At 44.3% G+C, this 27,266-nt stretch overlaps 1 protein-coding gene and 1 non-coding gene across 7 annotated transcripts in view; both read right to left on the bottom strand.

The window, feature by feature from the left end:
* Positions 1–11,369, bottom strand: part of TENT4B (terminal nucleotidyltransferase 4B) — a 71,892-nt gene extending 60,523 nt beyond the window's left edge. For all 6 annotated transcript variants that reach the window (XM_025268633.2, XM_025268634.2, XM_025268628.3 and 3 more), the window contains exon 1: positions 10,605–11,369. In XM_025268633.2, the coding sequence (XP_025124418.1) occupies positions 10,605–11,233 (629 nt within the window). In that variant the 5' untranslated portion in view covers positions 11,234–11,369. The remainder of the gene's footprint in view (positions 1–10,604) is intronic.
* A 15,464-nt stretch (positions 11,370–26,833) lies between these two features.
* TRNAG-UCC lies at positions 26,834–26,906 on the bottom strand. Its single transcript has one exon. It is a non-coding gene; the product is annotated as a tRNA-Gly (tRNA).
* Between the last annotated feature and the right edge of the window lie 360 nt (positions 26,907–27,266).

Genomic DNA, 27,266 nt, shown 5'->3' with positions numbered 1-27,266 from the left:
AGAACATGGAGAAACTAGAAACCCTCAGTCACTGCCGGTGGTGAGAATGAAAAATACTATCGCCACTTTATATAATCCAGCAATTCTACTACTAGGTACTTAACCCAAGAAAAATGAAAGCACATATCTACAAAAGATTCTGTACATGCATGTTCATTATTTATAATAGCCAAAAAGATGGAAACAAACCAAATGTCCACCAGCTAATAAACAGATAAAGAAAATGCGGTATATTCGTACACAGGGATATTTAGGCATAAAAGAAATGAAAGACTGATACATGTTACAACATGAATAAACACTGAAAACATGTTTTCATGAAACAAAAGCCAAACACAAAGGGCCACATATTACATGATCCCATTCTTATGAAATGTCCAGAAATCATAAATCCACGGGGACAGAAAGTCTGTCTGAGGCTCCCAGGATCTGAAGGAGAAGGGAAGAGTGGAGAACGATGATGGGTACAGGGTTTAAGAGAGCTGTGATGATTATACAATCTTGTAATATTCTAAAAATATTTTAGATTTTACATTTTAAAAGGGCAAATATGACAGCATTATGAATTTTATCTAAGTAAAAATAAGTAAAAAGATAAATAATCCTCTCTGGGGCAAAGGGTTAGCTAAAAACACATCTTTTATAAAAAACAGAAGATTGGAGAAACATACTAAATGTTCACCTGGGAGCTGGTGAAATAAATTAAGGTGCATTCAACCAAGGGAATATCACATCCACACACAGTAGGTACACGGAGTCATACTAAAGGTAATGAGGTATTTAAAAATGCTGTAGAAATGTATTTCATATGCAAGATATTTGTTATATTAATACATTTTTTTAACTCAAAAAAGGATGCCTACAGGACTTCCCTAGTGGTACAGTGGATAGAAATCTGCTTGCCAATGTAGGGGGACACAGGCTCGATTGCTAGTTCAGGAAGATTCCACGTGCCCTGGAGCAACAAACCTCGTTCATCACAACTACTGAAGCCCACACTCTAGGGACCGCAAGCCACAAGTACTGAGCGCAAGTACTGCAACTATGGAAGCCCGTGTGGCCAGAGCCTGTGCTCCGCGACGAGAGAATCCACGGTAATCAGAAGCCCACGCGCGCACTCAATGAAGAGCAGTCCCTGCTCGCCGCAAAGCCTGTGCGCAGTGACGAAGACCCTGGGCAACCAAAGATAAATACATTTTTAAAAATTTTAAGTCTTAAAAACAAAAGTATGCCCACAATAGTCTGATGCCCTTCTCCCAAAGTAGAAAACAATCTTAGAAACCAGTTCTAACTTCTGGCCTCCAGACTGCAAGAGAATACATTTCTGTTGTTTAAAAATTTTTTTTCCTTAAATAGGAAAAAAAAAAAAACTAAGCATACCCATAGTGGAATCCATAATGATAGAAAAAACAAAATATATGTATACATACATTAAAAAGTCTAAAAATGTGCTAACAGTAGTCATGTGCTGGTAGTAGTATTCGGTTCAGTTCAGTCGCTCAGTCGTGTCCGACTCTTTGCGACCCCATGAATCGCAGCACGCCAGGCCTCCCTGTCCGTCACCATCTCCCGGAGTTCACTCAGACTCACCTCCATCGAGTCGGTGATGCCATCCAGCCATCTCATCCTCTGTCGTCCCCTTCTCCTCCTGCCCCCAATCCCTCCCAGCATCAGAGTCTTTTCCAATGAGTCAACTCTTCACTTGAGGTGGCCAAAGTACTGGAGTTTCAGCTTTAGCATCATTCCTTCCAAAGAAATCTCAGGGCTGATCTCCTTCAGAATGGACTGGTTGGATCTCCTTGCAGTCCAAGGGACTCTCAAGAGTCTTCTCCAACACCACAGTTCAAAAGCATCAATTCTTCGGCGCTTAGCCTTGTTCACAGTCCAACTCTCACATCCATACATGACCACAGGAAAAACCATAGCCTTGACTAGACGAACCTTTGTTGGCAAAGTGATGTCTCTGCTTTTGAATATGCTATCTAGGTTGGTCATAACTTTCCTTCCAAGGAGTAAGCGTCTTAATTTCATGGCTGCAGTCACCATCTGCAGTGATTTAGGAGCCCCAAAAAAATAAAGTCTGACACTGTTTCCACTGTTTCCCCATCTATTTCCCATGAAGTGATGGGACCAGATGCCATGATCTTTGTTTTCTGAATGTTGAGCTTTAAGCCAACTTTTTCACTCTCCATTTTCACTTTCATCAAGAGGCTTTTGAGTTCCTCTTCACTTTCTGCCATAAGGGTGGTGTCAACTGCATATCTAAGGTTATTGATATTTCTCCTGGGAATCTTGATTCCAGCTTGTGCTTCTTCCAGTCCAGCGTTTCTCATGATGTACTCTGCATATAAGTTAAATAAGCAGGGTGACAATATACAGCCTTGACGGACTCCTTTTCCTATTTGGAACCAGTCTGTTGTTCCATGTCCAGTTCTAACTGTTGTTTCCTGACCTGCATACAAATTTCTCAAGAGGCAGGTCAGGTGGTCTGGTGTTCCCATCTCTTTCAGAATTTTCCACAGTTTATTGTGATGCACATACTCAAAGGCTTTGGCATAGTCAATAAAGCAGAAATAGATGTTTTTCTGGAACTCTCTTGTTTTTTCCATGATCCAGCGGATGTTGGTAATTCAATCTCTGGTTCCTCTGCCTTTTCTAAAACCAGCTTGAACATTAGGAAGTTCATGGGTAGTAGTATTAGACGGGCTATTTTTTCTTCATTTGGTTTAGCTGTAGTTTTCTATTTTTTTGACAATTAGCACTTATTAAGTAACAAATAAATATATATTGGTTTTAAAAACAAGTATCCTAACAAACAGTGGTATTAACACCTCAAACAAAGAAGAAAATAAAAGGTGAATAAAAGAATAAAGACATCAAATTTAAAACCTCATCACAGGCCTATTATTTTAGTAAATCCAAATTACTAGACGATAACTCCACAACCACAATCCTAATGCATCCTTACTCTTGCTTTGGCAGAAATCTACAATATAATAAATTTAATTTATAATACAAACGTGATAGTGCTAAAAGTTATGTTATTTTGACAAAATCAAAACAGTGACTCCAAGGGACTGGTAACGAAAAAATAAAAGGCCAGGTCCCAATTCTCAGTCCAGAAAATGGTTCCAATGAAACAGTTTATTTTAGCAGAGGTATGAAGATAAAATATTTATTCTACACAGTCTGAAGGCATTGTTCAGATATAAAAATATTGCTAAAAACAAAACCTTACTACCACCATCAACAAAAAAATTCACCACTAAGCACAGGGCTTACTCCCACAAAATATAGCCACGCCAAGAGAAAATAAAGTTTACTCAAAACATATGAAAAGAAGGACTCTAAATTTTGAAATCAACTCTGCAGTTACTCTTTTATATGTTTTTAGTTAAATGAAAATAAAACTCTACTTCATGCCAGTTTCCAAGAAAAAGAAACATGTAAAGGAAACACTGCAAAGTAATTCAAAGATAAGAGAGTTCAAGCGATATTGCTAAAATCAAAGCAAACTGAAAAATAAGGCCCTTTTAAGTCAATTTTACTTAAGATTTTTAAGGGCAGACGTTCTCAGTACTGCCAAGAAGTTTTTAAAATAAAAATTAAAAAGTTAAAATTAGGTGGAGTTATTCATGAGGTTATTATGATAAAAGCATAATAAACTATTGCTACTCATATGAGAACAGCTAAAATAAAAAAGTGATAATACCAAATGCTGGCAAGGATGCAGAGAAACCAGATCACACATACACTGCTGGCAGGAATGTAATCTGATACAGTGACTCTAGAAAACAGTTTACCCATTTCTTTCAAAATATGTGCTTACCAAATGACCCAGCACTTTTGGGCATTTATCCCTCTAAAATGAAAACATATATTTACATAAAAATGTGTACTTCATGAAACAGTTTTATTTGCAAAAGCCAAAAATGATATATAAACTCTTCTAGAATGTCTTTCCATCGTTAAACTGTGGTACCTCCAAATTTTGGAACGCTGTGCATGCATGCCAAGTCCCTTCAGTCGTGTCCAACTCTTTGCGACCCCATGGTCTGTAGCCCTCTAGGCTTCTCTGTCCATGGGATTCTCCAGACAAAAATACTGGAGTGGATTGCCATGCCCTCCTCCTCAGGATCTTCCGGACCCAGGGATCGAACCCATGTCTCCTGCTGCTCCTGAACTGCAGGTGGATTCTTTACCGCTGAGCCACCAAGGAAGCCCTTTGGAACACTGTTGCTGCTGCTGCTGCTGCTGCTAAGTTGCTCAGTCGTGTCTCAGCATTAAAAAGGAAGGAATGACTGGACCTTGCAGGCGGTCTAGTCACTCCCAGTGCAGGAGGCCTGCGTTTGATTCCTGGTTGGGGAACTAGATCCCACATGCCACAACTCAAGATCAGGCATGTGCAACTAAGACCTGGAAGGAACTATTAACCCCACTCCAGTACTGTTGCCTGGAAAATCCCATGGACGGAGGACCCTGGTGGGCTGCAGTCCATGGGGTCGCTAAGAGTCGGACACGACTGAGCGACTTCACTTTCACTTTTCACTTTCACGCATCGGAGAAGGAAATGGCAACCCACTCCAGTGTTCTTGCCTGGAGAATCCCAGGGATGGGGGAGCCTGGTGGGCTGCTGTCTATGGGGTCGCACAGAGTCGGACACGACTGAAGCGACTTAGCAGCAGCAAGGAATTATGGTAACTGGAAAAAAGTCAAAGTACTATATGATTCCATTTATATAACATTTTCAAAATGAAAAAAAAATGTAAATATGGAGAACAGATTAGTAGCCAGAGGTCAGAAATGAGGGGACGTGTGCATGAAAATAAGGGGATAGCATGAGGGATCTTTGAGGTGATGGTATAGTTCTGTATCTTGATTGTGGTGGTGGTCACACAAATCTACACATGTAATATTTTCACAGAACTAAACACACACACTACACAAATAAGTATATATAGGACTGGCAAAATCTGAATAATGCTATGGATTATAACAATGTCAATTTCCTGGTTTTGAGATTAAACAATAGTTATGTAAGATGTTATCTCTGCGTGAAACTAGGTGAAGGGAACATGGGATCTTTCTGTATTATTTTCTGCCACTTTCTGGGAATCTATATTTCAAAATAAAAAGTTTAAAACAAATTAGATGGGGCTAACACATGAGAAAAATACAACAAATACAAAAAGCTTAACATAGTATATGTTAGTATATGGAACATGGTAAAAAGGCTCCATGAGCATTTTTACAGAATAGAGCATTTTTAATAAAACAACTAATTTGAAAACATAGGTTTCTGCATACTATTCAAACTATTTCAGCAGAAAGCATGACTTGAGCTACAATTCCAGAGTTCAGCTGTCAGATACTATATGAAATCTCTTATGCACATGGCAAGATTTTTTTTCACATTCTGACACTGTTCACGTGATTAAGGAGCCAGTACACAACAAAAACATCTCCACATTCAGTTTTTTCCCAAAATCTTTTAACTCCAACTTCAACATGACCCAAAGCCCTTAAGTATACAGAAGTCTCTAATATCAGCAAGTAACTCACAGGATGGAGTAAATTAACAGCTGCTGTTTGGGTTCAAATTAATGAAAAGTCTAGCTTGAGGGCATCCTCAACATCAATAAATACTCTTAGAAAAAAATAATTTTGTGTCATGTCAAAAATGGTAAAAAATGAATTGAAAGTCTTTTTGGTGTTCTGTAGCAACTGAGTCCCTAACAAATATTCTGAGGGTTACAAAGAACATTCTACTGGCCGTCCTCTGAATTCCTGCAGCAGGCTGAGCTGTTCAGGCAGCTCTGCAGGAAAGCGTCAAAACAGGAGTCTCAGTCAGCTGCTGGGAGCTGGACCCTAATTCTCCAATGAGCATCCTCTCTGGCCTCTAGCCCCTTCAAGACTACTCCATACCCATGTGTGTATAAATGATTAACAGTCTCCAGTGCAGTGGGTGTGATCCTGAAACAGTTTTCTCCACTAAATTTTATTCTAAAGGAAAAATAGAAAGCTGAGTAAAATCAACAACACCTTGCTTTTCTACTTTCCTTAGAAAAAAGTACCTTAAATTTTTCTCAGCTTCATCAGGTATAAGACTACCTAACCACAACTATTTGATCAGTTCAGTATCAGCAAGGGAGCCCGTATACTTTCTTCCCATGGCCCTTGCAGATTCCAAACACTAGGATTTACTGATAGGGGTTTCACGGAAGAAGTTGTGACATAAGGCCATCTATCACACCAAGACCGGATTGCTGGAACACACACGCCCTCCTCCTCCCTACCTTAGACTTTGCTGGTATCCCTTTCTCACTTTCTCACGCTTCATTTCCAAAAGAAGCTAAACCTTCTGTGTGAACCCAGGGTAGATTCCAGAAAGCTCCAGTCACTGTTCCCTTTTGCCTTTCAACACCTAAAACAGGCTAAAATGCCAATGATTCTGACAGGGTGACACTGTTCATTGTCACAGATTTCAGACAGATGAGTTGTGGCATGAAGCAGCTTGGTTATACACGGTGTACCAGATGTGAGATTCTCAAACACGAATTACATTGTTAGTGTAGAATCTACAGTGCAGAAAACCTAATGTCTTCTTGAAAGCGCCCTTCAGCACCCAAATACAGAAAAATTCCATAACCCGAAGGTCCTAGTGCACTGAAGAATTCCTGTGGGCTACATACGCAAATACATAGAAGTTATGTGCTAGGTTGCTTCAGCTGTGTCCGACACTTTGCGACCCTATGGACCACAGCCCATCAGGCTCCTCTGTCCATGGGATTCTCCAGCCAAGAATACTGGAGTGGGTTGCCATTTCCTTCTCCATCGGATCTTCCCCACCCAGGGCTCGAGCATCTCGTATGTCTTCTGCATTGGCAGGCAAGTTCTTTACCACTAGCGCCACCAAATTATACTTAGAACAAGCCCTTGGACTAAGGCCTCTAAATTCTTTCATATTAATCTGCCCAATCACTCTGGAGCCAGCACTAACATCAATCCCACTGATCATATTGTGTAGAAATAGAAAGAGGCCATAACGTCAGTGCTGAAGAACAGTGTCAGCATCTTGGACTTAACTGTGCTACGCTGTACAACATACACAAGGAAGGACACTGCCCCACTGCAGTGAAAACGACTATATCTCAGCCCCCCAATTTCATCGACCTGCTAGACAGTTCCATCTAAACATCACCATACCTTTTGCTCCAAACCAATGGTCCTAATCCTTATGTTCAACAATAACATTAACATTTCCCCAGTCACTCAAATTCAAAGCTGTTATTAATACCATGGATTTAAAGCCATGAAGGGAGTTAGAATCTTTTCCATTCTTACTTTGTAGTACCTCTCACATTCATTCTTTCCCATTTCCAACCCCATCATTTCAGTTCAAGAAATTATTCCTTAAACCCAAGTTTCCCAGCAGGGACTTCTTGATGTCCCACTGTCAAATTCATACTCCAAAACATTGTTTTGAACAAGTCATCCAAGCCTTGGAAAAATATCTACAGATCTGGCCACGTGGCCAACATAAGCCTATCCTCATGAGCTTGAGCACCAAGCACGTTCCAAAGGAAGCTTTTGGACACCTGGGCTCAGGACCAAGGACTCTGAATCTCCAAAAGTTTCCTATGTTTGCTACTTTTTGTCATCTCTTCTTTCTCCATGATGATCAACAATTAAATCTTTGAAAAGAAAAGGGCTTAAAGCTCACTTTCATGAACAACCAGGAGCAGGTGGACTTCTTCCTACACCATGGCCAGCATTGGAAGGGAATGAACCCCCAAAAGTAGAATAAGTGAAAGTAACTTGATAAAGAAAAAATGGAAAGCAAACAAACTCCCTGGATCAGGGATACCTGGAGAAGGCTGAGATGGTACGCTCAGATGAGAGGAGTCCTTTTGAAAGAGGACTATGAGGATTTCAGGATGCCATGCAAACATCTTACTCTACATTTAAGAAATTTCCATCTTACCTCAACTAAAAAAAGAAAGGAAGAAAGAAGTTTCATCTTAACTAGCGACCTAGTAGATAAAACATATATATAAAAGGAAAATTAAACATAAGCAACTATGCCAAGAGCACGAAACAAGCACTGCAAGATTTTAGAGAAAGTACAAAAAAATCAAGAACATAAGCAATGAACTCAGGATTTTGAACTGCATATTGGAGTGTTCAGGGAGTAAGTCAACCTGCTGTGGCAAAACAGAACACAGATAGATCACAGATGTGGGACAGAGTGGGTATCCAGCTGCCCCAGGTTCCAGGCCACTGTTCATGCGCTTTTTCTTCCTCTCCCTACCTGGATGGTCGTGCCAGTTCAGAGGCCAAGGACCACAACAATTTTTTAACCTATTAGCTAAATGTCAGTCACATCCCAAGAACTCTCAATAGTTTTACTATACTTAATCTCAGAATAGCATAACATTGAGGTGCATTCTGAATTCAGATTTTTTAAAATACCTGTATTAAAAACAGCAAGACTTTCCTAAAAGTTAAGAAATAAGGGTCCATAAATCACAACAAGAATTTTTAAGCACTCAGACACTCTTACACACTTAGGTCCCACTTAATAAAATTTTAAAAATTTAACTGCTGACATCTTCTAAAGGAGAAGGCAAAAGAATGATGAATCGATAAGCAGTTTTAAGACAGGTTTACAATCCGTTTTTAACAGCAATTCCTCTGGAAATGGAAATTCCTCTCTTTAATCCCTTTGAGGACAATGTAGTATTTGAATCCAGGACTAAGAGTATCTTGCTTCTACCTAAGTTCAAATGTGAGCCTTTTACAGTATCCTCAACATTAAATTAGCAAGTAAAAAGGAATTTCTAAGCTATCAAAGAAAGGCAGCCAGCATTTTGGATTTATAATACACCTTTGCTACATACATAAGCAGACGCTTCAGTAAAACGAAACTAGGGAACTTGGAGGTTTTAACTGACAGTGATTACTTAACTGGAGCTTATTCCTGTGAAATGAAACTATCAGAATCCCTCAATATCAATTTGCCTGTCATCAAACCACAGGTTTATACTTCATCTTGGAAATGCTATCAGGATGGAACCATGAGCCTTTTATTGAAAGAAGATGACCATGGAGAGCGCCCTTGAAGCTTAGCAGTAGAGGACTCAATCCAAAATGATCCCCCCTGGAAAGTGAGGACAGGTTTGACATGTACCCCAGGGCCAGCCTTAAAACGCTTAACTGCATTTTCCATAAAAGGTGGGAGTTGTAATAGTAGCATAGAGCAGACACCAGCCCACTAGAAGCAGATGGAACCCACCAACTCATTTTACCCAGACCTTCAAAAAGGTACACAGAACTCTCTCTGCTTGCCAAAGCAGGGCACATCTGAATGGGTGAATCTAAGAAAAGGTTCCACAAGGGACTATTAATGGTGATTTCACCTGCCTACTTGTAACCCATGATGTAAAACAGGATCTGAAAAGTGAAAAGCAATTTTACAGCTCATTCTCCATACTCAAGCTACACACGCGCGCACACGCGCACACACACACACACACACACACACGCCCCAAAACCTTCATTTTACAAAATTTTTGTAAGACTTTGTAGTCTATCCCAGCACAGGGGAAATCAACCTGGAAACAGTCCCTGCTTATGTACATAATTCACTAGGGGTCAGGTAAGATTCCATTTTGTAACAGCTGAACTTTAAACAGAAAGTCATTAGTGGTGCAACATTCACTCATTAGCATAAAGTTACCCCCTAGAATGAAAAGCATTGGCTGTCTCTGCCAGGATGACAACTTTACAGTGAGAAACTGGGGCCAAAGACGATGAACTCCTAGAAAGTTCCATGCGCCTGAAAAGAAGAGCTCACCATCTCCACCAGCCTAAGCTTAACTGTCACCTCATTCCTCACTCCCGACACAGCAAGGCATCACTAACATAGGAAATTCTAAGAAATAAAAAATAGAGAGATGGGCCAAAGGGTCAATAGCCACCAAAGCCTTTCAGAGCTGCCACGATTCCTGTTTGGGATTGGGGGAGGGGGAGGAGCTTTCTGGATGTTTCTATTCTTGGCAAGGAAAGCACCTCCAGGTCCGGTACCGTGAAAAGGCACTAACACAGGAATGTTCTCAGGGAATGAATGATGTGCCTGTGTTAGGCGACTTCATTTTGGGGTGTGATGATGGGGGGCAGGGTGGGGAGGGCTAGAGGCATGGGGAGAGAAGAGAGAGAAGGTGTGTTTGACTGGGGAGGATGGGAAGAAAGAGTGGATGGATGGGGGGTGGGGATGGGGGTAGTCCAGGGAAAATGTGAACGGTTAGGAAGGAAGATGTGAATGACTAAGGGAGGTGAGGGGAGGGTGTGGAGGGTTGAGAGGATGTCCAGAAAAGGCGTGGAGCTGAGAGGGAGGGGGCAAAGGTGTGGACTGCTAACGAAGGTTGAGAGAAGGTGTGGACGGAGGAGGGACGCCATCAGACCCCTGAGGACCAGTAACTAAGGCAGGCCGAGGTTGGGGGGGCCTCACCCAGGCCCCCCCCAGCCCCCCCCCACTCTGTGGGCGTGTGCCCGGCTGCGCGTGTGCAAGGGCCAGGCCACCAGGCCGCAAGGCCACCACTCACCCCACGACTCCCTGGTTGTAGTTCCTCCGCTTCCACGGGGTCCCGCTGTACACGCCCCCGCCGCCGTCTGCCCGGCCGCCCCCCGGGGCCCGCCCTCCGCTGGGCTGCAGCAGGCTGTAGTTGAGTCCGTAGGTGCTAGCCTTGTTGTCCCGCTTCCTCTTGTTGCTGCTGCCCGAGGCTGGGTCCGCGGGTTCCGCGGCGGGGACGGCGGTCGAGGAGTGCGGGGACGGGGACGCCGAGGGGGACGGGGACGCCGAGGGGCCCGCGGCGGCTCGACGGGTCCAGGCCGCGGGCTGGTGGTGGTTGTTGTTGTTGTTGGTCGTCTCCAGGGGCAGGAAGTCCCGCTGCTCCGCCGGCTGCGCGTGGCCGCCCAGCAGGCGCTCCCCGGAGCGGTACATGCCGGCCGGGGCCGGGGCCGGGGCCGCGCCGCTGGGGCTGCCGGTGCTGCTGCCGCTCCCGCCGGTGGCCGTGCTGCTGCCGCCGCCGCCGCCGCTCGCGCCGCCGCTGCTGTGACAGTGGTGGTTGAAGTAGAGGTTCCTCAGTCCCTGGGTGGTCTCCCAGATCTGCATCCACAGACTGTTGGACGGTCCGAGCTGCTCTGGCTGGAACCAGGCGATCCTCGGATCCATCAAACGGCGGCGGCCGCTGCCCCCGCCCCTCCCGGCTGCCCGCAGGGCCGCCGCCGCCGCCGCCGCCGCGCCTCAGGCGCACGCCCGGCCTCGGCTGCTGCTGCTGCTGCCGCTGCCGCTGCCGCTGCTACTGCTGCTCGGGGCCCGCCGCGGGCGGCGCGGTCGCGCAAGGAGCCCGGCCGGCGCAGGCGGCGTCGCTCCCGCCCTCGGGGGCTCTGCGGGCCCTCCCCCCCTCCCTCCGCCCCTCTGCCGAGCCCCTGTCACCGGGGTCCCCGTGCAAATGGCGGCTGCAGCGGCAGCTCCTGAGAAGGGCTAGCGGCGGCGGCGGCTGCTGCGGCGCGGCAGCGGCGGCGGCGGCGGCGGCGGCGGCGGCGGGGGGGTGGGGGGACGCGCCTGCTCCGTAGCGTCTTTGCTCCTCCGGGCCCGGGGCGGGGCCTACGTCGGCTCCGCCCCGCTCGCTCCGCCCCCGCCCCGCCCCTCCCTCCCGCGCTTGCCCCGCCCCCGCCGGGCCGAGCCGCCAGTCCAGCCCCAGAGGCCGCGCCGTGCGTCACAGAGGCTGCGGTGTGGCGCGTCTGGGAGCCGCAACCGCCCGGTCTAACCGTCCCGACCCCGGCTAGGGAGGGGGGCGGGGGTCGCACATACCTGGGCGTCAGGGCACCCCTGACGCGCGTACCGCCTCCAGTCTCAGTTTCCTGGCCCCCGAGGTTGGGTGAGGCCGGACGGAGGCCGGTCGCCGCCAGCTCCGGAGGGAATAGATTGTGGGCGGTGCCGCCCCGCCCACTCTCCCCTCCCCCAGGCTGCAGCTCCCGGATCCTCGGGCTTCTGTAACCCCTCCCAGGATAGATCACCGCTCTAAGCACCGTTCCAGAGGGCGGAAAGTGCGTCCCTCTTTCTAGCAGAGCACGTGTCCGGGACCCTGCCCGGATGCAGGCTCCGCTGGTTCCTCTGTTGCTTGGCCACCCGGTTGCCCCCAGCGCCCTCCCTGCCGCGCCCTGGCCAGAACTGGGAGACGCAGGACTTGGTGGAGGGTTTCCCCACGCGACCCCGAGACAAGAAACCTGCTCCCACCTACAGGGCTGGACACGCTTCTTCGTAGAGTGCGTAAGCCATGGGCTCAAAACCACCGTCACACACCCCAAACCACTTTACAAAGACTTGCACACATAAACACACGCAGACCCACAGGCAGGGAGACAGACACACAAGCCACTCAGCGTGTGAAGAAACCACGTGTCCGAAGATGCATCAGCAACCATGAAAAACCCTTCTTAGTTCAGAATTAAAGAAAACCCAAAGCCTTTTAAGCCTAATTTGGGGACCATATTGTTGGCACCAGTAGAGATTTTCCACAAATCCCTGCGGTGAAAGACAAGCAAAAGGGTGTTTTAAGTATTTCAAATCATCAAAAGAAAAAAGGAAAAGAAATGAGCATGTTTCATGTGTGCCCTCTAAAGTTGGTCCAAAGTCCAGAGTGAGTCCCTAACGCCCGATTTTGGGAGCTCAATATCCTGGAAAGGTTTTTTTGGCAAAGATGAAAATACAAAGCATCACTTTACCTTTTTTCTTGCTCAGAGAATAACATGGGCATAAATATAGAAAACACACACACACACAAAAGCTAAAGAATTTTGGTTCATTCTGTTTGTTACTGCTTTACTATAAATCAGTATTAAAAGTTGTCTCAGAATGAAGTTTGCTGTGTTCTGAGAATTCATAGCCAGGAAAATGAGTAGTGGTATTTTTATGCTATTCACATTGACAAATTAAAAAATAAAGCATTGTATAGAAAAAAACTTTATTTTCATAACTTCAAGTTGGCTTTAAAAATACAAGTGAGAGAAATGCAAAGCCAAAAAATGTAATAGCAAGTTCCCACTGTCTAGAAATAACTACTGTGAAGACTAATAAACGCTTTTCAAAAAATCTCTCCATGCATATATATGTTTCAAGACAGTCTTTATTAGATTTTTTTATTTTAATTTTTTATTTTATTTTTGGCTGTGCTGGGTCTTTGTTGCCACACTTGGGCTTTTTCTAGTTGTGTAAGTGGGGGCTACTCCTACTCTAGTTGGAGTGCTCGGGCTTCTCACTGTGGTGGCATCTCTTGTTGCAAGGAGATCCAACCAGTCCATCCTAAAGGAAATCAATCCTGAATATTCATTGGGAGGACTGATACTGAAGCTGAAGCTCCAAAACTTTGGCCACCTGATGCAAAGAACTGACTCATTTGAAAAGACCCTGATGCTGGGAAAGAGTGAAGGCAGGAGGAGAAGGGGACGAGAGAGGATGAAATGGTTGGATGGCATCACCGACTCGATGGACATGAGTTTGAGCAAGTCACATGCTAGTAAAGTAATGCTCAAAATTCTTCAAGCCAGGCTTCAGCAATACGTGAACCGTGAATTCCCTGATGTTCAAGCTGGTTTTAGAAAAGGCAGAGGAACCAGAGACCAAATTGCCAACATCTGCTGGATCATGGAAAAAGCAAGAGAGTTCCAGAAAAACATCTATTTCTGCTTTATTGACTATGCCAAAGCCTTTGACTGTGTGGATCACAATAAACTGTGGAAAATTCTGAAAGAGATGGGAATACCAGACCACCTGATCTGCCTCTTGAGAAATCTGTATGCAGGTCAGGAAGCAACAGTTAGAACTGGACATGGAACAACAGACTGGTTCCAAATAGGAAAAGAAGTACGTCAAGGCTGTATATTGTCACCCTGATTATTTAACTTCTATGCAGAGTACATCATGAGAAACGCTGGACTGGAAGAAACATAAGCTGGAATCAAGATTGCCAGTAGAAATATCAATAACCTCAGATATGCAGATGATACCACCCTTATGGCAGAAAGTGAAGAGGAACTCAAAAGCCTCTTGATGAAAGTGAAAGTGGAGAGTGAAAAAGTTGGCTTAAAGCTCAACATTCAGAAAATGAAGATCATGGCATCCGGTCCCACCACTTCATGGGAAATAGATGGGGAAACAGTGGAAACAGTGTCAGACTTTACTGCAGATGGTGACTGCAGCCATGAAATTAAAAGACGCTTACTCCTTGGAAGGAAAGTTATGACCAACCTAGATAGCATATTCAAAAGCAGAGACATTACTTTGCCAACAAAGGTCCGTCTAGTCAAGGCTATGGTTTTTCCTGTGGTCATGTATGGATGTGAGAGTTGGACTGTGAAGAAGGCTGAGCGCTGAAGAATTGATGCTTTTGAACTGTGGTGTTGGAGAAGACTCTTGAGAGTCCCTTGGACTGCAAGGAGATCCAGCCAGTCCATTCTGAAGGAGATCAGCCCTGGGATTTCTCTGGAGGGAATGATGCTGAAGCTGAAACTCCAGTACTTTGGCCACCTCATGGGAAGAGTTGACTCATTGGAAAAGACTCTGATGCTGGGAGGGATTGGGGGCAGGAGGAGAAGAGGGCGACAGAGGATGAGACGGCTGGATGGCGTCACTGACTCGATGGATGTGAATCTGAGTGAACTCCGGGAGTTGGTGATGGACAGGGAGGCCTGGCGTGCTGCGATTCATGGGGTCGCAAAGAGTTGGACACGACTGAGCGACTGAACTGAACTGAACTGAGGGAAGACTGGCATGCTGCAGTCCACGGGGTCCCAAAGAATCATATGTGACTGAGTGAGAGAATGAACTGACTGAAATGTCAGAAATCAACACTTGTTATCTTTGAGTGCTTGTTTCTTCAGGCAAACCTTAAGACCTAGTAAAGTATTAACAAAATGATCAGATGAATTGGTATACATAAAAGTATACTTTGTAAAATATGGGCTGAAAGGTGAGATATTACTCTTCTAGTTCACCTGCCGGCAATATTGACCGGTCAGCCATGTCACACACCCATGTTCCAAGGCATTCATTCAGTAAACTTTGGTTGAATGTCTAGTATCCTTGCAGAACTGAGCTAATCATCTTAGAGATGATAAATAAGTGACCAGGACTTTTGCCTGTCTTCTATGAAGGTATTGTCTGGTTGCTGCTGCTGCTGCTAAGTCGCCTCAGTCGTGTCCGACTCTGTGCGACCCCATAGACAGCAGCCTACCAGGCTCCCCCATCCCTGGGATTCTCCAGGCAAGAACAGTGGAGTGGGTTGCCATTTCCTTCTCCAATGCATGAAAGTGAAAACTGAAAGTGAAGCCGCTCAGTCGTGTCCGACTCTTAGCGACCCCATGGACTGCAGCCTACCAGGCTCCTCCACCCATGGGATTTTCCAGGCAAGAGTCCTGGAGTGGGGGCCATTGCCTTCTCCGATTGTCTGGTTAGGGAGGCAAAAAGTAAATATTCAAAGTCAAATTAAAATTTATTTAATTAATTCAAGAAATATGTCTTGAGCAATTATTATGTGAGGAATATATAAGAATCTGGGGATATAGCAATGAACATGATGCGGTCCCTGCCTTCATGAACCTTGCATTCTAGTAAGGCAAGCATATAAGGTCAGACAGACAGCGAAATGCTGTGCAGAGAAAGAAATCAAGCTAAAAAGCTAGTGACTGTGTGCTATTTTTAGATGGGCTAATCAGGGAAGACTGCTCTGAGGAAGTGATATTTGAGCAGGGACTTAAGTTAGGGAGTAGACCATGACCATCTAGGGAATGATCCATCAAGTAGAGGGAATAGCAAGTGCAAAGGCCCTGAGGCAGGAATATACTTTGTGTGCAGGATGATAAGGCAATGCAGTTGTGTTGAATGTGTGTGGAATCATAGAGTGTCTCTTCTGGAAGTTTCCTCAAAACCCTCTGGTCTAAAGTAAACCAGTAGAGAATTTCTTTTTGGCTGCACTGGGTCTTTGTTGCTGTGCACAAATTTTCTCTAGTTGTGGCTAGTGGGAGCTACTCTTCTGCATGGGATTCTCACTGCAGTGGCTCCTCTTGTTTCGGAGTACAAGCTCTAGGCACATGGGCTTCGGTGGTTGCAGCATATGGGCTCAATGGTTGCAGTGCAGGGGCTTAGTTGCTCAGAGTTGTGTGAAATCTTCCCAGACCAGGGATTGAACCAGTGCCTTCTGCATTGGCAGGTGGATTCTTTTCCACTGTACCCAGGGAACTTTAAAATACCTAAAAATATATTCACTTTCCCCAACAAATCTGCAACGTTTTGTCACAAAGTAATCTACTACTGCAAGCAAAGAGAAAGACTATACCAATTTCAATAATAAATTTTGATTACTCAACCTTTTCATTTTGCTATTTAGAACATTACATTCTTTAAAACCACCTTCATTAAATTGATGAGCCAAAAAATACAGCTATCAAAACCCCAGACATTTTCCTGCATAATGTAATGTCCTATCATTCTCAGTATTCATGCTCTTTGTTGTTGTTAGTAGTTCTTAGAGGGGAAAATATTGAGCTGATGATCTCAACTTGTAAGATTTACAGAAACACCAAGATTGTGCAGAGTGAAAATTGAATAGAGAAATGAGAAGCAAGTTACCCAAGAATCAAGCAAATTTAAATATGATTTTGCTGATTTATTAGCTTGAATAAAACAGAAGGGGAATTGCACATACATATTATAAATAATTGTCATTATAATTAAATCTTAGTGTGATTACTCCACTCCAGAGTTCACAAAACCATGAATAATAGTCACATAGTTATAGTGATTAGTTATCTTCTGTGTTTAGGAAATGAAGCATTTGCTCCAGGTATTAATAACCTGGGGCTTAGGCACCATTTACAACTTTCCCTTTTTTGCTTGGAGTATACATTATTGTACCATGTTTGTTTCCTCTCTTGTGAATACAAAGAGGATTCCAAGTAGGGAATTAAATTTCAATGAGACTTCAACATAACATGCAACGTGAAAGGCTGTATCTCGTTCTGCACAGTGAAAATTTCTTCACTCCTAACTTTCAGGGAAAAAATGGCTCAAATTGTGTGCACTCTGGGATTTTTGAAGTGAAAGTGTGTGTGTACAGTACACACGTGTGTGTTTAAAATCTTTATACTGTAATTCCTATACCATAAAATTCACTCTTTTTACTTTGGCTGCACTGGGTCTTCATTGCTGTGTTCAGGCTTTCTCTAGTTGCGCCAGGCGGGGGCTACTGTCTAGCTGCCGTGAACAGGCTTCTCCTTGCAGTGGCTTCTCTTGTTACTGAGCGCAGACTCTGGGTGCACAGGGGTAGTTTGGGCTCACAGGCGCTAGAGCACAGGCTCAGTATTTGTGGCACATGGGCTTAGTTGCCTTAAGACATGGTGAATCTTAATTCCTGTACCAGGGATCAAACTCATGTCTCCTGCATTGCAAGGCAGATTCTTAACCACTGGACCACCAGGGGATGTCCTGACTCATTTTAAGTGTACAATTTAATGACTTTTACTAAATTTAAGTTTACACCAGCTTTCCTGGTGGCTCAGACGGTAAAGCGTCTGCCTACAATGCGAGAGACCTGGGTTCGATCCCTGGGTTGGGAATTTCCCCTGGAGAAGGAAATGGCAACCCACTCCAGTACTCTTACCTGGAAAATCCCATGGACGGAGGAGCCTGGTAGGCTACAGTCCATGGGGTCACAGTCGGACATGACTGAACGACTTCACTTCACTTCACTAAATTTACAAAGTTCTATACCTGTGGAGGATTCATGTTGATGTATGGCAAAACCAGTACAATATTGTAAAGTAATTAACCTCCAATTAAAATAAATAAATTTATATTTTAATAAATAAATAAAATTTCAAAAAAAAAATTACAAAGTTGTGCGGTCATCACCACAATCCAATTTTGGATAATTTCCAACCCTAAAAGGATCTCTAGGGCCTGTTTGCAACCAGTCCCTTTTCCCAGCCCCAGGCAACTACTAATCTACTTTCTATCCCTATTGATTTGCCTTGATAATCTCTGTTCTGAGCAGTGTTTTCATATAATATGACCATGGTAGCTGCTAAAGCCCCAACAAAGAGTTGCTTGCCCAGCCTAATGGACCATGGGAGAAAAAAAAAATAGAAAATACTGCCAGAATGAGTGCATTTTCCTATAATTCTTGACCTATCTGTAAGAAGTCCATACATTTTTCAAATTTTTAAGTTTCCACAAAGCTATTGAGGCAACTCCTTCTACTGCCTTTCTGTTTGTAAGGGAAGTAGCATCCTTGGTCTTGAGTGGGCAAAGCAGATGCTGGCGGTCCCTGGGCAACCACTCTCTGGAGAGAAAGCCCAGAAACTCCGTCAGAATGCAACATTCACATAACTGCATTTTACCATCTCTTTTTATAACTCATCACTGCAGGGCAGTGTGTGGATGAGACAGAAGACCCCAGGAAAGGCAGTCTTGCCTAAGAAGGTATTCACCCACATTTACTTTTGTCACCCATCATCGAACAACTCAAGCAGAGAAATTCCATTTCTAAAGACAAGGACTCTTACTAAAAACTGAAGCCTCACCCTAGAACAGGGGTCCCCAGCCTCCGGGATCTAATGCCTGATGATCTGAGGTGGAACTGATGTAATAATAATAGAAATTAAGTGCACAAGAAATGCGATGTGCTTGAAACCATCCCCCAATGCCATTCGTCCAAAATTGTCTTCCGAGAAACCAGTCCCTGGGGTCAAAAAGATTGGGGACTGCTGCTCTAGAACATTCTGTTGCTAGGACCTACATAAGTTGAAAGGTAGTCCAGAATTTCTCCTTAAAAAATAGTTATTTAGTACGATGGCTAATTTTAGGTATCAACTTGACTGACTATGGAATGCCCAAGATTAAGCAATCATTTGATTTGAATCAGTGGTCTCAGGAAAGTAGATTACACTTCCCAGCGTGGGTGTGCCTTGGGGACTTCCCTGGTGGTCCAGTGGTTAAGACTTGGAACTCCCAGTGCAAGAGGCGATGGCCAGGGAACTAGATCCCACAGGCCTCAACTAAACATCCTGCAGGTCTCAGTGAAGATTGAAGACCCGCATGCCAAAATGAACACCTGTGCAGCCAAATAAATAAATAATACAAATAAAATAACAATGTGGGTGGGCCTTATGGGTTCAGTGTCTGTCTGAATAGGACAAAAGGCAGAGGAAGGACGAATTGACCCCTTTTTGCATGCCTTGCTGATTCAGCTGAGACATCTCATCTGTCTCATGATTTCCAGCCTGGACTAGGACTTATATCATTAGCATCCCTGGTTCTCAGCTATTCAGACTTGAACTGAATGAGACCACTGATTTTCCTGGGTCTGCAGCTTGCCGACAGGAGATCAAGAGACTTCTCAGCCTTCACAGTTGTATGAGTCAATTCCTCATAATAAATCTCCATATAAATCTCTATATCTGGGTATATATTACATAAATATATAATAAATCCAAATAGACAATATATATATCCTCCTGGTTCTGTTTCCATGGACAGCCCTGACTATTACAGGTTACTGGTGCTAAGAAGTAGGGGTACTGCTCTAACAAATACCTAAAGATATGGAAGCAGCTTTCAAACTGGGAAAAGGGTAGAGACTGGGGTATTTGGAGGCAATCGCTAGAAAAGCTTACACTGCCATGAATGGCCCTTTAAAGGTAACTCTTTTTTTTTTTTTTCCTGCTATGTGACTTTTGGGATCTTAGTTCTTGGGCCAGAGATTGAGCCTGAGCCCTTGGCAATGAAAGCATGGGATCCTACTGGACCCCCAAGGAATACCCCCCTCCCTTAAAAAATTATTTTTCAATTTTTAAATTATTCAGTTCAGTTTAGTCGCTCAGTCATGTCTGACTCTTTGTGATCCCATAGACTGCAGCATGCCAGGCTTCCCGGTCAATCACCAACTCCCAGAGCTTGCTCAAACTCATGTACATTGAGTTGGTGATATCATCCAACCATCTCATCCTCTGTCGTCCCCTTCTCCACCTGCTTTCAATCTTTCCAAGCAACAGGGTCTTTTCCAATGAGTCAGTTCTTCGCATCAGATGGCCAAAGTTTTGGAGTTTTAGCTTCAGTATCAGTCCTTCCAATGAATAGTCAGGACTGATTTCCTTTAGGACTGACTGGTTTGATATCCTTGCTGTCCAGGGGACTCTCAAGAGTCTTCTCCAACATCACAGTTCAAAAGCATCAGTTCTTCAGTGCTCAGCTTTCTTGATGGTCTAACTCTCACATCTATACATGACTACTGAAAAAAAATGATAGCTTTGACTAGACAGACCTTTGTCAGCAAAGTAATGTCTCTGCTTTTTAATATGCTGTCTAAGTTGGTCATAGCTTTTCTTCCAAGGAGCAAGCATCTTTAGTTTCATGGATGCAGTCACCATCTGCAGTGATTTTGGAGCCCAAGAAGTCTGCCACTGTTTCCATTGTTTCCCCATCTATTTGCCATGAAGTGATGGGACTGGATGCCATGATCTTAGTTTTTTGAATGCTGAGTTTTAAGCCAGCTTTTTCACTCTCCTCTTTCACTTCCATCAAGAGGCTCTTTAGTTCCTCTTCACTTTCTGCCATAAAGGTGGTGTCATCTGCATATCTGAGGTCATTAATATTTCTCCCTGCAATCTTAATTCCAGCTTGTGCTTCATCCAGTCTGGCATTTTGCATGATGTACTCTGCATGAAAGTTAAATAAGCAAGGCGACAATATACAGCCTTGACATACTCCTTTCCCAATTTGGAACTAGTCCATTGTTCCATGCCCAGTTCTAACTGTTGCTTCTTGACCTGCATACAGATTTCTCAGGAGGCAGGTAAGGTGGTCTGATATTCCCATCTCTTGAAGAGTTTTCTACAGTTTGTTGTGATCCACACAGTCAAAGGCTTTGGCGTAATCAATCAAGCAGAAGTAGATGTTTTTCTGAAATTCTCTTGCTTTTTCTATGATCCAATGGATGTTAGCAATTTGATCTCTTTAAATTACTAGTTTGTGTATCTATGTATGGCTGCAGTGGGTCTTCAAAACAGGCTTTCTCTAGTTGCAGCCGGATGGGGTACTCTTGAGCTGTGGCTTCTCTTGTTGCAGAGCACAGGCTCTGGAATCTTCCCAGACCAGGGATGGAACCTATGTACCCTGCATTGGCAGGTGGATTCTTAACCACTGGACCTCAAGGGAGGTCTGGGAATTCCCCTTTTTAAAGGTAGTTCTGAAGAGAGGTCAAAGAAAAGAAGTCTGTAGAGAAAGTCTCAGTCTTCTTTGGGGATTCCTAAGCCAGGCTTTAGGACTACGTGAACCGTGAACTTCCAGATGCTCAAGCTGGTTTTAGAAAAGGCAGAGGAACCAGAGATCAAATTGCCAACATCCGCTGGATCATGGAAAAAGCAAGAGAGTTCCAGAAAAACATCTATTTCTGCTTTATTGACTATGCCAAAGCCTTTGACTGTGTGCATCACAGTAAACTGTGGAAAATTCTGAAAGAGATGGGACTATCAGACCACCTGACCTGCCTCTTGAGAAATCTGTATGCAGGTCAGGAAGCAACAGTTAGAACTGGACATAGACGGATTCATTTCGATATATGGCAGAACCAATACAATATTGTAAAGTTTAAAAAAAAAAAAAAAGAACTGGACATGGAACAACAGACTGGTTCCAAATAGGAAAAGGAGTACATCAAGGCTGTATATTGTCACCCTGCTTATTTAACTTATATGCAGAGTTCATCATGAGAAACGCTGGACTGGAAAAAACACAAGCTGGAATCAAGATTGCCGGGAGAAATATCAATAACCTCAGATATGCAGATGACACCACCCTTATGGCAGAAAGTGAAGAGGAACTCAAAAGCCTCTTGATGAAAGTGAAAGTGGAAAGTGAAAAAGTTGGCTTAAAGCTCAACATTCAGAAAACAAAGATCATGGCATCCGGTCCCATCACTTCATGGGAAATAGAAGGGGCAACAGTAACAGACTTTATTTTTTGGGGCTCCAAAACCACTGCAGATGGTGACTGCAGCCATGAAATTAAAAGACGCTTACTTCTTGGAAGGAAAGTTATGACCAACCTAGATAGCATATTCAAAAGCAGAGACATTACTTTGCCAACAAAGGTCCATCTATTCAAGGCTATGGTTTTTCTAGTGGTCATGTATGGATGTGAGAGTTGGACTGTGAAGAAGGCTGAGCGCCGAAGAATTGATGCTTTTGAACTGTGGTGTTGGAGAAGACTCTTGAGAGTCCCTTGGACTGCAAGGAGATCCAACCAGTCCATTCTGAAGGAGATCAGCCCTGGGATTTCTTTGGAGGGAATGATGCTGAAGCTGAAACTCCAGTACTTTGGCCACCTCATGCAAAGAGTTGACTCACTGGAAAAGACTCTGATGCTGGGAGGGATTAGGGGCAGGAGGAGAAGGGGACAACAGAGGATGAGATGGCTGGATGGCATCACTGACTCGATGGACGTGAGTCTGAGTGAACTCCGGGAGTTGGTGATGGACAGGGAGGCCTGGTTTGCTGTGATTCATGGGGTTGCAAAGAGTCAGACACAACTGAGCGACTGAACTGAACTGAGCTGAACTGAAGTAGAATGTTGGTAGAAATATGGGTGGTAATGAGCATTCTGGTGATGTCTCAGATAGAAATGAAGAGCATGTTACTGGAAACCGGAGGAAATGCAATACTTGTAAGAAGTGGCAAAGAACTTGGCTGAGCTGTGATTTGTGTTCCAGTGTTTTGTGGCAGATAGAACTTGCAACCAATGAAATTTTATATTTAACTGAAGTGATTTCTAAAAAAAGTGTCAAAGGAATGGCTTGGCTCCTCCTGGCGGCTTATAGTAAAATTCAAGCAGAGAGAAATGACTTAAAGACAGCTTGTTAAGCAAAAAGGAAGTCGAACTTAATGATGTGGAAAATTCTCAGCCTATCCATATTGCAAAAAAAAAACAAACGAGAACACTAAGGATATGGCCAAGTGACCATATGGGGCACTGGGAAATGAGTAGGGGTGTGAACCGCAGGAGGAGTCAGCCATCCCAGGAGGAGAACTACCAGTTTGAACTGAAGAAGGAAATAGGAAGGAATGAAGGAAGGCTGTCAGACTTCATGAATTTTACAGGACAAGACCATAGGCCTAGTTGAGGAGATGGTGTGCTATTCTTTAAGGCAAGGGAAGAGTGGGACTTCCCTGGTGGTCCAGGGGTTAAGACTCCGTGATCCCAATGCAGGGGTCCCAGGTTCAACCCCTGATCAGGGAACCAGATTCCACACATCACAACTAAGAGTTCACATGCTGCATCTCAAGATCCTCCATCCTACAATGAAGGTGGAAGATCCTGAGTGCTGCACCTAAGACCCGGCACAGCCAAATACATAAATTAATTAATTAAAAAATATATTTTTTAAAGACAAGTGACCCCAAAGGCAATTCAGAGATCATCAGGGCTGCCTCCTTGGTTTCCGGAAAGATAACCATTGCCTTGCTTCCAACAGGTCAGACAGCCTCTGCCCACAGCCAGAGGGGAAGGCCCCCCAGAGCTGTAGGGATGGGGCTTCCTAGGGCTCTGGAGGCAGTGGAGGTGGAACCACTGCCCCAGTGGGTCAGAAATGTGGGATTTCTGCCCCAGTGGGCCTGAAGGGGAGAGCATGCAACGAAGAGTGTTATTCCGGAGCCTTGAGATCTCATGAAGTTTTCCTTGCTGGACTTGCTGCCTTCTTCCTGATTTCTCCCTTTTAGAATGGGAATGTCTGTTCCTATACTTGTCACATCTTTATGTGTTAGAAGTACATAATTTGTTTGGTTTCATACATTTCACTGCTGGAAAGGAATTAACCTCAGGACGAATCATATCTCAAGTTCCACCCATACCTGATTTGGATGCTATTCAGAAGAGACTTTGGACTTCAGACTTTAGAGTTGATGTTGAATGAGTTTAATACCTTTTGAGACTTGGGAGATGGAACGAATGGATTTTATTTGAAAAGGACATGAATGTGGGGGACTCAGGAGCAGAATATTATGGGGTGAAAGTTTATGTCCTCCCCAAATGTAGCTGTTGAAACCCAACTACTTTATGTAATGGTATAGGAGTGGGGGGATGGGGTGGGTATAAGACTGTTGTTGTTCAGTTGCTCGGTCATGTCCAATTCTTTGTGGGCTGCAGCAATGCCAGGCTTCCCTGTCCTTCAGCATCTCCCAGAGCTTGCTCAAACCCATGTCCATTGAGTCAGTGATGCCATTCAACCATCTAGTCCTCTGTCGTCCCCTTCTCCTCCTGCCTTCAATCTTTCCCAGCATCAGGGTCTATTCTAATGAGTTGGCTCTTCACAGCAGATGGCCAAAGTGTTGGATATAAGATTCAGTTCAGTTCAGTTTAGTCGCTTAGTCGTGTCCCACTCTTTGCAACCCCATGAATCGCAGCACGCCAGGCCTCCCTGTCCATCACCAACTCCTGGAGTTCACTCAGACTCACGTCCATCGAGTCAGTGATGCCATCCAGCCATCTCATCCTCTGTCGCCCTCTTCTCCTCCTGCCCCCAACCCCTCCCAGCATCAGACCCAGCATCAGAGTCTTTTCCAATGAGTCAACTCTTCACTTGAGGTGGCCAAAGTACTGGAGTTTCAGCTTCAGCATCATTCCCTCCAGAGAAATCCCAGGGCTGATCTCCTTCAGAATGGACTGGTTGGATCTCCTTGCAGTCCAAGGGACTCTCAAGAGTCTTCTCCAACACCACAGTTCAAAAGCATCAATTCTTCAGCGCTCTGCCTTCTTCACAGTCCAACTCTCACATCCATACATGACCACAGGAAAAACCATAGCCTTGACTAGACGGACCTTTGTTGGCAAAGTAATGTCTCTGCTTTTGAATATGCTATCTAGGTTGGTCATAACTTTCCTTCCAAGGAGTAAGCATCTTTTAATTTCATGCCTGCATTCACCATCTGGAGTGATTTTGGAACCCAAAAAAATAAAGTCTGACACTGTTTCCACTGTCTCCCCATCTATTTCCCATGAAGTGATGGGACCAGATGCCATGATCTTTGTTTTCTGAATGTTGAGCTTTAAGCCAACTTTTTCACTCTCCACTTTCACTTTCATCAAGAGGCTTTTGAGTTCCTCTTCACTTTCTGGCATAAAGGTGGTGTCATCTGCATATCTGAGGTTATTGATATTTCTACTGGCAATCTTGATTCCAGCTTGTGCTTCTTCCAGTCCAGTGTTTCTCATGATGTACTCTGCATATAAGTTAAATACACAGGGTGACAATATACAGATTTGACGTACTCCTTTCCCAGTTTGGAACCAGTCTGTTTTTCCATGTCCAGTTCTACTGTTGCTTCCTGACCTGCATACAGATTTCTCAAGAGGCAGATCAGGTGGTCTGGTATTCCCATCTCTTTCAGAATTTTCCACAGTTTATTGTGATGCACACACTCAAAGGCTTTGGCATAGTCAATAAAGCAGAAATAGATGTTTTTCTGGAACTCGCTTGCTTTTTCCATGATCCAGCGGATATTGGCAATTTGATCTCTGGTTCCTCTGCCTTTTCTAAAACCAGCTTGAACATCAGGAAGTTCACGGTTCATGTATTGCTGAAGCCTGGCTTGGAGAATTTTGAGCATTACTTTGCTAGCATATGAGATGAGTGCAATTGTGCGGTAGTTTGAGCATTCTTTGGCATTGCCTTTCTTTGGGATTGGAATGAAAACTGACCTTTTCCAGTCCTGTGGCCCCTGCTGAGTTTTCCAAATTTGCTGGCATATTGAGTGTAGCACTTTCACAGCATCATCTTTCAGGATTTGGAATAGCTCAACTGGAATTCCATCACCTCCACTAGCTTTGTTCGTAGTGATGCTTTCTAAGGCCCACTTGACTTCACATTCCAGGATGTCTGGCTCTAGGTGAGTGATCACACCATCGTGATTATCTGGGTCGTGAAGATCTTTTTTGTACAGTTCTTCTGTGTATTCTTGCCACCTCTTCTTAATATCTTCTGCTTCTGTTAGGTCCATACCATTTCTGTCCTTTATCGAGCCCATCATTGCATGAAATGTTCCCTTGGTATCTCTAAGATTATAAGATTAGATGATATAACATTAGATGACATCATAAGGATGGAGTCCTCACGAATGGAACTGATGCCCTTATAAGCATCAGGAGAGAACTAGCTTCCTCTCTGCTCTCTAGCAGAGGAGAACACATCAAGAAACTGGCAGTCTGCAACCTGGAATAGGATCCTCACCAGAACCTGACCATACTGGAACCCTGACCCCAGGCTCCCGGGCTCCAGAACTGCAGGAGATACATTCCTGTTGTTTATAACCCACCTTAAGATTTTCTGTGGTATTCTGCTATAGCAGCCTGGACTGACTAAGACACTTCTTCATGAAAAAAGTTCCCAAAGTCCCTGTGGAGAATCCAGTTTTACAATTGCTCTTGTTCTGACTTTGAGACTCACCTTCTGCTTTATGCCTGTCAGACAAGTATGGTCTCACCTGCAACAAAAATGTTCCTACTACCTTCAGATAACCTCCTGACCCGCCCTATTTTACTTCCACACATTGGAGGCCATATTGCAAGCACAATGAACACATTGCAAGACCATTCACTTTCCTCTCCTTCCACTCTATTCTTTATTTTTTTCATTCATTTATTTATATATTCATTCATTCATTTGGCTGCACTGGGCCTTAGTTGAGGCTTGTTGGATCTTCAGGTGTGGTATGTGGGATCTAGTCCCCTGACCAGGGATCGAAGCTGGGACCCCTGCGTTGGAAGCACAGAGTCTTAGCCACTGGACCACCAGGGAAGTCCCTCCTCCCGTCCTATTCTGCTGACCCTGGGCCACCAACACTCCTTGCTTAGGCCACCACAATACCTTTCCAATAGTCATCTCAAAGCATCCACACTTTAACTTCACAATCCAACGTGGCACAGAAGTTGACTATATTCTTCTCCTTCAAGTACATAATAAAATCAGTTCTAGATTTTTTTTTTTCTTCCAAAACCTCTTCTCCTAAGTCTTCTGCATCTCAGTAAATGGTGATGCCATTCTTCAAGTGGCTCAGGCCCAAATCCTTGCCATCACCTGTAACCGCTCTCTTTTCTTCCCACTGCAAGCACATCCATTCCACCCTTAGGGCGACAGGCTCCACCTCAAACTAGAACA

Source organism: Bubalus bubalis, chromosome 18 (genome assembly GCF_019923935.1).
Source record: "Bubalus bubalis isolate 160015118507 breed Murrah chromosome 18, NDDB_SH_1, whole genome shotgun sequence".
NCBI lineage: Eukaryota > Metazoa > Chordata > Mammalia > Artiodactyla > Bovidae > Bubalus > Bubalus bubalis.
Note: the sequence above shows the minus strand (reverse complement) of the source record. Positions and strands in the feature narration are given on the sequence as shown.